This window comes from Equus quagga, chromosome 5 (genome assembly GCF_021613505.1).
Source record: "Equus quagga isolate Etosha38 chromosome 5, UCLA_HA_Equagga_1.0, whole genome shotgun sequence".
Lineage (NCBI taxonomy): Eukaryota > Metazoa > Chordata > Mammalia > Perissodactyla > Equidae > Equus > Equus quagga.
In genome coordinates, this window is record NC_060271.1 from 77,528,106 (window position 1) to 77,538,901 (window position 10,796).

Sequence of the window (10,796 nt, forward strand, 5' to 3'; positions counted from 1 at the left end):
TCCCTTGGCCCTCAAGACTCAGGCTACTCTTTCCCAGATCAGCGTTTCCAGAACCAGGCTGCTCCTGTTGCCTGAGGGGATCAATGCAGGTCAGGAGCTGGAGAATATCAGGAATTTCTAAAGGATGTAGCAGGGGATCTTGGTTTTCTATTGGGATCTGGTCGGGATCCAGAGGCTTTGAAAGGTTGGTGTTAAACTCATCCCAATTCTTTGGTGCTGGAGACAGTGCCAGAAAGTTACTTTTCGAAGTCTGGAGTGGAGCTGTCAGTGAAATGTCCCCAGGCTCAGGTGGTGGGTTACTCTGCAGCATCTGGGTATTTCTGCTACTGCAGGATTTGGGGAATTCCAGAGTTTGCTGTAGGAAAAATGTCTGGCCCAGGGAAGTCTCCATCCCCAGGGAAGTTTCCACCACTACAAAGGAAGCAAGGAAGAAGTGAGTCACTGTAGGTGAGATGTCCCCCCTAGAAACCAGTGCACCAATCATGCACCCTCCCACAGTGGGCAAGGCATTTCTACTAGCTCTTCTTAAGGATCGTGGACAGTGTCCTGTGCTAGGAGACAAAAGCAACTGTCCTACTTCTTACAGGATATCACTTGATGTCATTGTTCCTTAGTTTTCTCTGTATTTAATAGGGTTATAGGACAAATAAAAGTGATTTTTAAACTATGAAATGTTTTAAAAAGCCTAGGATTCGCCTGTAGAGTCCTTTGGATTCTGTCCACTTTCCTGAGAGAATAAGAACACTTCACACCGTGGACCAGGAGAGGGAGTGGAGCTCTTTCTAATGAAATCAGGACATGTCCTGAGCAAGGGCAGATTCTTAGCCTGCTTGCTTTGGACAGGATCTGGGAACAGAAAGTCTTAAATCCTCATGTCAATGAATGAAGGCAAGGTTAACCCTGAACTGCTACTATGAGAGTTATGCAGTGCCTTCCTAGGACACTAAAGCCATAGATCAGGGAACGGAGTCTGTTTCAGTGTGGTAGTACAGGGGACTGAGCACCGGGGCAGTGAGACATGTGGTGTCCTTTGTTGTCATTTGGGGTTCTCACCCATGTGGCGTAGATGGCCACTACTGTGTCCCCTCTCCTACCTGTGTTAGGCGTTCTTATGAGGAGTCTTAAGCAGAGAATACTGAGTGAGGGTAGTGCTTACTTTATTTTATTTTTAAATATTGGCACCTGAGCTAACATCTGTTGCAAATCTTCATTTTTTTTCTTCTTCTTCTTTTCCTCCCCAAAGGCCCCCACTACATAGTTGTATATTCTAGTTGTAGGTGCTTCTGGCTCTCCTATGTGGGATGCCGCCTCAGCATGGCTTGATAAGCGGTGGTAGGTCTGCGCCCAGGATCTGCACCGGCGAAACTCTGGGCTGACGAAGCAGAATGTGCGACTCAACAACTTGGCCACAGAGCTGGCCCAGGGTAGTGCTTTATTAAAGTTGCAGGACATCAATTCTACCTGTCTGTGGCCTCACCACTTCCCAGCTGCAGATTTGACCTTATTTTTGATGTGGACCAGCTTCCTCTCTCTTGTTGCTGTTCGTACTCACCTTGAAATCTGGTTTGTGTGATGGGTTGAGCAGAGACACCATAGTAGAGCCCAGAGGTGGAGGCTGGTGGTAGGATATTTGTGGGCTGAATCTCCTTTAGAACCATCCCCATTTCTGGTTGAGGGGCAGAGGTCCCAGCTCCTGTGTAGGACACAGAGCCGCAGGACTGCAGACAGGGGCCAAGTTCTCCAGACAGCAGAGGCCCCAGTGTGCCGTGACCATAGTAGTACACCTGGCTTCCTTCCTGGTAGGGAAGTGACAGGCTGTGTCCCTGATTTGGAACCTGAGATGGTGTTCCCTGAGCAAGGCTGGCATAAAGTGATGGATACAGTGGGACCAAGTTATTGGCATCTGAAGTTCTGTCATACTCGGCTGCCATAGACATGGAAGAAACTACTGTCCTGGCCAATGACAGTCAGAGTGCAGTCTGTGAGTGAAGATGACTCCTGTGCAGTGCTTCCTGGGATGCCCCACTCAAAGAGACCTGGATAGGAAGCAGCTGAGGTGGAGCTCTGGCTCTGGCCAGTCACTCCAGATAGCGTGGTTGTGCTAGAATGTTGGTAAAGGTAGGCACTCCCCATGAGTGGCTGGGAAGAGGTGCCCGAGGCTGATGGCAGTAGCCATGCTGAACTGACAGCTGGAGCAGAGACTCTGGAGAGATTGCAGACACTTCCTCTTGAGGAAGCTGCATCGCTCACCACAGGAAGCGAGAGCTGCAGGGAGTTTGGAGTTCCAAGTAAAGATGGATTTTGGAAATTTTCTGTAAGGAACAAGAGGGTGATGAAAACTCAGTGAGATGATCAACTCTGACAATATTTGAGGAGCAGCATCATCTCAAGGTTGTTGCATCAGGAAGCCTCTCATCCCAGTGCTCACTGAGAGAGCAAACATCCACCTCTTTATGGTGGTTGTAAGGGCGGGAGCAGTTTGTTCCTTTCTGTGTAACTGCCTGTGCTCCCAGCTGCGGCAGAGATGTGCAGAAGCCCCATGTGGTGTGGGTCACACCTTGTTCTCTAGGCTGGAAGCCCCCTTCTCGCTGTCCATCCTTCCCTTGAGCCTCCCCTAGTCCTGACTCATCTACTCTTTGCTAGAACTGAAGTGTCTTAGAACTGGGACGTACTTAGAGACCTTCTGTTCTAACATTCTCATGGTACGAGTGAGGAAACTGCGGCTCAGAGAGGTCAGCTGGAGTAGTCCGATTCTCCCATTATGGCAGCAGCATCACCAGGTCACAGAACCAAAGTCTCCTGACTTCTTGCCAGGACTCTGCTCTGACTGTTCCACGACCAGAACCCTGGAGAAGGAGACCTTCTAATGAGGCGTTTTCTTGGTCCCTTAGAAAACAGTGCAGCTGTTACCACTGTCTTCTTCAGAGTCTCATTTTGCTTGTACAGTTCACGTGCTGTTCCCTAGAGTTCACCCAGAAGTCAGCCCAGGTGGTAGGTGTAAAGGGTCGCTCTTACCCTCTTCAAGCCTGGTTTCTGATCCTACCTCCACATGACTGCCTGAGGGTGTGCATCCCAAGAAGTGCTTTTTGAAAGAAAACAGTAATTTAATCTCTCTGAGCTTCAGGTTACTCATCTGTGGAGCAGTTATGACAACAACAACAACAACAGGAATGGTAGTAATCAAACATGAATTAATGTTTATATTACATATGATTGATACTATGGAGGAAGATATAAGATATGTAAAACCAAAGTGAAAAATCATGAAAAACATATATCACAGAAATATACACATAATAATGAAATCTGTGGTATGTAGCAAGCATCAAAGCATAGTAAGTTTACTAATAAATGAAATTCTCTATCATACACGCTGTGTCTTGAAAGTGAATATTACCTGCTGTATTGTAGTGAATACTATTTAGCAAGAAACAGCCCAGAGTGGAAGGTGACTTTGAATGAATTCCTAGCCAGTACATTACAGACAGAGAAGATATATTAGTAAAAATTGCATAGCAAGCTGAAAAATGCTATAAATGTGAATGTATAGGTGGCCACAATATATGCAAACGGATATTTCAGTAAAAACTGGTTCAAAGCAGAGAGTAACATCCTAAGTGTAAAGGAATTCCATTATGTACTCATTCTTATTTTTCTGAATATGACTAAGTAACAGATGTCAAGCCTAGTACAAATATTTCTCTTAGTATAGCTGCATTAGAAGGAGAAGAGGACACTTAACAGCCATCATGAAGGTTTTTATATTTATCCTAAAACCCTGATTATAATTGCCTTCAACATCCAGGAAAGTGTCATCCCCAAAGACTAAAAACACCAACATCCTTAGAATCCAACTTTAAAAAATTTGGTATAGGAAAACTGACAGGATTCCACAAAATTGCCTTAGATAAATGTTGCATGAGAGATGTGGGGCTTGACTTTTTCTTTTTCTTCTTAGGCAGCTTAGATCTAGAAACAGATGGCAGCTGTTTCTCAGTGCGCTCTCTGTGTCAGGAAGAAAATGACTTAAAGATGAAAAGCAGCCTTGACTTGGAACCTACTTATCACACAAAGAGATTAGTCTGTCTGATTCAAGTTAAGAGATATTATTTTTTTAAAAACAATTTTATTTTTAATAGGAAAAACATCTACATAATTTAAAATGAGAATGCAATAAAACAGTGAAAATTCTGTTTCCTCCAGCCACCTGGATAATCACTTTTATTAGTTTCCGGATTATAGGAAGTGTCATTTCTAAAACATATTCCTAAAATGTGTTTATTCAAAACAATCAGGTTCCATCCATGTTCAGAGGGGCAATAGAAAAAAGCAAACAGGCGAGTCTGAGTCTGAGAAGCTGCTTTTCCTGGCGATGTCCTCTTCTGCCTCACTCGCCTTCCTCAGCTATGAATGTGAGCATTTGCTCAAGTCAACTGTTCTTCGCCCTGCTCTGAGCACATTTCACTCTGCGCTCTTCCTGCTTCAATTGAAAATCTTTGGTTCCTTTAACATTCTGTGCCAAACCACCTCTTTTTCCTTGAGAGTTCCTCCTTGCTCTCCTCCTCATTCTTCTATTTCTCTTGCCTCTTGGTTCCTGTTGTCCTGTGCTGATGAAAACAATTCTAAACTTCCTGACCTTTGAAGTCTTGTCTCCCTACAGCCCAGTACTCTCCATCGTCTCTCCCTACTTTTCTTTTCACTTCATTTAGGTAGAAAATTCCAAACATGTGAATATTGCCTTTTGAACAGCACTAATTAAAATGTTTAAATTTAAATACTACAGTTGAAATGTCAGTGGAGGGAGACCATTACAGATGAAACCTCTTGGTATATATTGCTAGTTTCCTACATCACCTAGGATTTCTGTCTCTTTCTGTGGAAACACCCTCAAGAAGTCTCTGATTTCATTTCTAACTGGGTGCCCTTTAAGACTCAATATTAGAAAACAGAGGGAGCAGAGGAACAATGGATGTGATATCCTGATGTGATGGATGAAGAGAAAATAGAGTTTGTGAGAGAGTCAATGACTTGTCCAAAGTCACACAGCCTGTAAATGTCAAAGTCAAAACTGAAATTAGGTCGCCAAGTTTCTAATTCAATAATTTCCCTCATTTTCCCATACTATATGAATCTACTCCAAAATTTAGGGACAAAATTACATGATGAAAACTTTTGAAAAGTTAGTTTCCAGGGGCTGGCCCCGTGGCCAAGTGGTTAAGTTCGTATGCTTCGCTTCAGCAGCCCAGAGTTTCGCCAGTTTGGATCCTGGGCGTGGACATGGCACCACTCATCAAGCCATGTTGAGGCGGCATCCCCCATGCCACAACTAGAAGGACCCACAACTAAAAAAATACAACTATGTACTGGGGCGGGCATTGGGAGAGGAAAAAGAAAAAAATAAAATCTTTAAAAAAAAAGTTAGTTTCCTTACCTGACATGGTGAGAGAAGATGAAGGATTGGCTGTGGATCCAAGTATGAGAAGATGATACCACATGAAGTCTGAGTGGCTGCCACCAAAGAGCGGTGTGTCCAGTATGAAAGTCACTGGTCACACTGGTCACTTGCGATGATCCAAATTTATTTACAGACAACTCCATGGAAACCCCAAGATTCTAGCAGGTGGCTGTAGGTCTAGGGGGAGAATGATGTCACAGAGCAGGCAGTTCAAAGGTACGAGACAGCCAATAGGGCGGCCAGATTCCCCACAAGAAGATGGGATTGGGTGGAGGGAGTCGGGGGAGAGCTACAGCAGCACCTGCATGGCTGAGCTCTGGGGAGGTGACATCCTAGGAGCCACATGTGCTAGTCTCTCTTCCCCAGGCTCTTATGTCAGGGAATCCTCTCAACGTTCCTTATAGATGTTCATTAATGTAATTAACTCATAGTTCTTTGTATTCTATGAATTATACTTTATAATATATATTGTACATTAGTAATTACGTGTACAGTTAGTTAATATCCTTAGAGAGGAAGGAAAAGGACATCTAGGTTGACCTATTACAGTTGTTCTGAAATCCTATCAGTTGATCTAATTGTGAACTTACTGCAGGTTTTAAGGAGCAAAGGAAAGGACTGGGAGCTCTTTCCGTAACTTGGTTAAAGAGTAGGGTGAGGTTTGTTGAGTGCCCCTTGTGAGGAGTGATGTGGTTCAAAGCTCTTCTCTTTCAGTTTTTTCCCCTTGAATCCTACCTTCCTTCGACAGGGCTGGGCTGGGCTGGGTTGGACTTGCATCTCTCTGCTGCTCTCCTTTTCTTTTTTCTGCATTATAGACCTTATTTCTGGGACCAGCCACGATCTTGTATCTTACCCTCTTGGATATTATTTCCTGTCACCTTCCAGCAGCAGAAGTCTTCTTTCCAGTGCCTGATGCTTCTGAAAATGGCATCTGCCCATTAGAAGTAGATGCCAGAGAGCCAGAGACAGAGCTGAGGGCAGAACTCTTCTCTTCCAGCCTTGGGTTGCAATTCTTTTGCCCGTAATTTGCTACCTCTGGCTCCTTGGACCACACAGGCCTCCTTGCATCCCTCTCTTTTATACATGAGAGGCATTCGGGGTCCTCCCCTTTCCTTCTCCCCTAAGTGTATCCAGTGTGGCAGTTGCTGTAGCCTCCTCCCTCTTGGAAACAGCCACTGTAGAACATTGGGCCTCTAGGGTTCTCTGTCAGCCATGGTTGTGTGCAAGGCCAGGCAACATGAAGAGGAGAATAGTGAGAGAAAGAGGAGGACATTCGTGCATAATAGGGAAGAGGCAAGGCGAAAGGGACCTGAAAACAACTGTCTGTGGATTTTTGGGTTTCAGTGAGAAACAGGTTGACACATTTTGCCTTCATTTTGTGTTAAGAGAACAGACAGTTCAGTATATATTTATTCATTTTGCTGGATGGTCCTGCAACATCCACGAATTATGTACACTAAAGAGAACCTTAAACTACTCTTTCTCACTTTGTTTTATGTGATATTACATCATTTATGTTATTCATTGGTATGCTTGTAGAATATGGGTTGTTTTCAAATGCTCTGGGTCTGTCTCCGTGTTTTTCCTGGTTGTGTCTTTAAGGATCCAACACTGGGAGACAGATCACATGCTGTTCCCCTGATGATTGTTCATTTAAGCGTCATGAACTAACTTGACCTGAAGGGTTCTGTGGAGAAACTTACAAGGGGGCTGTGAGAAGCACTGTGGTGAGTTGCACAGTGCCCTCACGCCTAAGGAGCAGATGTCTGCAGTGCACCCGGCTGGCCTGGGAGCCTCTGCTTTTGTGCCCCTGCTTAGTGCTCTTCTCTCTAACCACTCTGGTGACTGCGAGACAGTGGGCGAGGGCTGAGTTGCTGCTGATTTGTATGTGGATTCAGCTGGTTTGGGGAGGAAATCTGTGGATCTAGTCATTTTCCTTGGTGGTAAGCTTTTCAGATGCCTAGGTGGACGTGTCTTGGGACTTTTCTAGTGTGAATGAGTAGGAGGTGTGTGATCCAAGATGCCAAGAGCCCATGAGAAGATAGCTGCTAGATGTGACCTCCAAAGACACACATTTCATTTATAGGCCTATTTTTCCTGTTGTGAAATGTGAATGTTTTGAGTGATGGCAAAGGATGCTTACCTGAGAAGAAATTGTGAAGGGTGTTGCAGTGTAGAGATATGGCTTGAGCTCATGAAATCTTTGAAAGTTTTTGCCCTTAAGCTTTATACATCAGATAGCTTACTTCCATGACATTAGGATGTAAAGTGAGGCCAATGACATATCCACACACACACACAGGTCTGTCTCTTCTCTCTGTTCCTGTGGAAATGAAGGGAATCCAGAGCTACTTCAGATTAGGGTTGGTGGTGTAAGATTGGGGGAGCTCTGGAAAGACAAATTCCGGTAGCAGTAACATGTTTACACATGAAAATATTCACTTCCAACATCCAGTCTACTTAGACAAACCCTTACTTGGGCCTTTCCTGGTCCCAGCCTCTATAACCACTTTCTCTCCATAGTTCCAGCCATTTAACCTTAGCTTACAGCCTCAGCATCATCTTAACCTCTAAGAGAATCTTAAATGAAGCAGGAAGAACCTCAGAAGCTTTAGTCCAATGCTCTACACTCTACAGTACAAGCCTTACACACACAGAAAGTCTTTTTTTATAGTTCGGGTATTGTCTTGTTCCATAGAAACACTTCCTGCATTTTGTTCCCATGGAGATAACTGAGACTTGTCTTGCTGTAACATACACCACCCATCTATCCGTGAGGCTCTTCCTTACTCTCCCCATTGTCACTTTTTGATTTTATTAAGGCCTGGAATCCCTTAAACTCCTCCATGTATCCTGGGGCTCTACCACATACTGGCATATTTTGTTAGTATCAACTGCTTAGCTGTTTGGTGATCAAAATATTCCTTACTCCTATATTTTCCATTCCAGTGTCCTGCGTACCTATTAAGGCATTCTTTTACCTCATGTTGGCTTCATACCTCTGAGGCCTACACTTTTGTTGCTTCCCATTCTTTTTGGAAACTCTGTTATGCTTAGGTCTAGATTTTCTTGTGTCAGCTGAGATGTTCCCACCCCAGCTTGTGTCATTTAGCAAACTGGAAATGCAAGACCAATATAGCTTTTACAGATTCTGATAGATTTATGTCACATTTCGTGTAGTCATGTCTATAGATATTTTTACCCTATGTACTTTTATGCCAATACGACACCTATTGGATATTTTTTTTCATAAGTTCCAAGTGAATATTTTCTGACGTAATATCAAACTTGAATGTGCCGAGTTGTAAGTTTTCAAACTATGCTGTGCTAACTTCTGTCGTTATTTTTCCGAATACCAACCTACTAATATTGACCCAGTGTTAATTATGTAAATATTTCTGAACTGTAAATGCTTGGGGTTTTGAACTTGGTTAGACTATGACTGTCCCAGAAATGTTAAAGTTGGTGATCATTTTATCCATTCATTCATTTATTCCATAACTCTGACCTTTCTGACCCTCCATTTACCTAGCTCTCCCATGGTTGTGAAGATTGTTAACAGTGTTTGTAAGATATTTTCAGAAATTAGAAAATAGAAAATAAAAAACATTTGCCATTAGAATTATCCACAGTTTAATCTGAAATTTAGTCCCCCTTCTGCCTTCAGACCTATTGTAGGACATGCTGTCCTTTGCCGTTCCACTTGTAGCCAAATTCAGAGTTTTCCTAACAGGGACAGCTCTCTGTGCCTGATACTGTATGGGAATCTTAGCCTTGAGCTCCACTCTTACCACTCTCAGTCATTTTTTGGTATTTTCTATAATAATCATACCGCCAACCTCTAGCTGATACCTGGCACAGTATAGGAATCCAATAAAAGTTTCACTGTAAGTGGGAGTGTAGGTCGTTACAATGGTTTTGGAGGGTAATTAGACAGTACTTTTCAAAATTTTAAGTTTGCATGTCCTTCTTTCCAGAAGTTCTACTTCTCGGAATTTAGTAGTAGCTGCATTCATGCATGAGGATGTTCACATTGCAGTCTGTCTGTAATAGAGGACAAAAGAACTGAAAACAATCAAAAGTCTGTCAATGTTGTACTCATTATATAAAGTATGGTAATTATACTCAATTAAATACTATGCAAGCATTAAAAAGAATAGAATGGATGTATGAATAAATGGACTGGGAAGTTCAGTCTGAAATAGATTGTAGACTATGTAGAGTACGCTGCTTTTACATGAAATAGAGGATATGCCTATATATATAAGGAAATATTTGTATATAATACACAATGAGTGAATGTAAGCACTTGGAAAATATCTGGAGAACCCCACAAAAAAACTGGGGGTGGAGGGTGAGACTTCACTTTTCATTCCGTGTCCTATACTGTTTGAAATCTCAAGGCTGTGACAAACGCACTCATGTGCATGAGCTGTACTACCGGCCTCAGGCGAAGGAGGGCGCTGTAGGCACCAGAGGGTTTGTTCGCTAATCGGGCTTCTCTGGCAGCCGGCGTGGCCACGTCATCAGGACACGCGGTGGCGCATGCGCAGTAGTAAGGATCTAGGTGCTGCCTGGTTTTCTGCCCAGGCGCCCGCGGTTGGCTAGCGTGTTCTGGCACTGGGGGCGTGGAACTGGGGAGTCTGTCACTCTTGGCGGGTAGTCGGCATCTTGGGACCCACATGAGCCAATGACATCATGTCTGCCGTGACCGGGTCCAGGGACCCGTGTTTGCCGGACATTGTTCAGCCAAGAGGGAGGGCGGAAACCACGTCCCCAAAAGGTAATACACCTTGGTCCCTGAGCGTGGTCCTGCCGCCTCTTAGCTCCTGGGACTGGACCTCGTCCACTGTGGCTGCTCCGGCCAAAGCAGCTGGAACGGAGAGTCTGAGATATCTGATTTCTCCCCCATCCTTTTGAAAGGGAGGCTCTGACCATTGCTGCTCGGGTAAAATGCGGAGGGACTGCTCTTTAGGATGGTCTGTCAGTGCTGGGGACACTAAACTATGAAAACTGAGTCCCGCTCAATTCCTCAAACTATGTTGTTTTGGCGCGGAAAATGTGAGTGATGTGAACAAGGTTTGAGTGAAAAAGCCTTCCAGAACCGTTCAACTGTCTACGGAAAATGTTGGATTGTATCGTTTCCGGGAATCACAAAGGGCACCTGTTGCTTCCTACTGCGTCTCATCTGAGAGCTCTGCCTCTGCACGTTCAAGTGATTAATTTTGACACCTTGCTCTTATGTGCAGTGACCTCGTTTTTATTCCTTGAGACCCTCCTTTCCTCTATCTCATGCCTCATGAAGTCCCCGTCATTTGACCTCCTGAATATCTTGGAATCC

General features: G+C 44.1%; 1 protein-coding gene across 1 annotated transcript in view; it reads right to left on the reverse strand.

Moving 5' to 3' along the window:
• The window catches only part of C5H2orf78 (chromosome 5 C2orf78 homolog), a 20,686-nt gene extending 10,547 nt beyond the window's left edge, over positions 1-10,139 (reverse strand). Inside the window, 6 exon segments of the mRNA XM_046661830.1 lie at positions 10-411; positions 1,553-1,953; positions 1,955-2,312; positions 5,432-5,470; positions 5,473-5,508; positions 9,875-10,139. Of these exon segments, the coding sequence (XP_046517786.1) occupies positions 10-411; positions 1,553-1,953; positions 1,955-2,312; positions 5,432-5,470; positions 5,473-5,508; positions 9,875-10,139 (1,501 nt within the window).
• Positions 10,140-10,796: the final 657 nt, after the last annotated feature.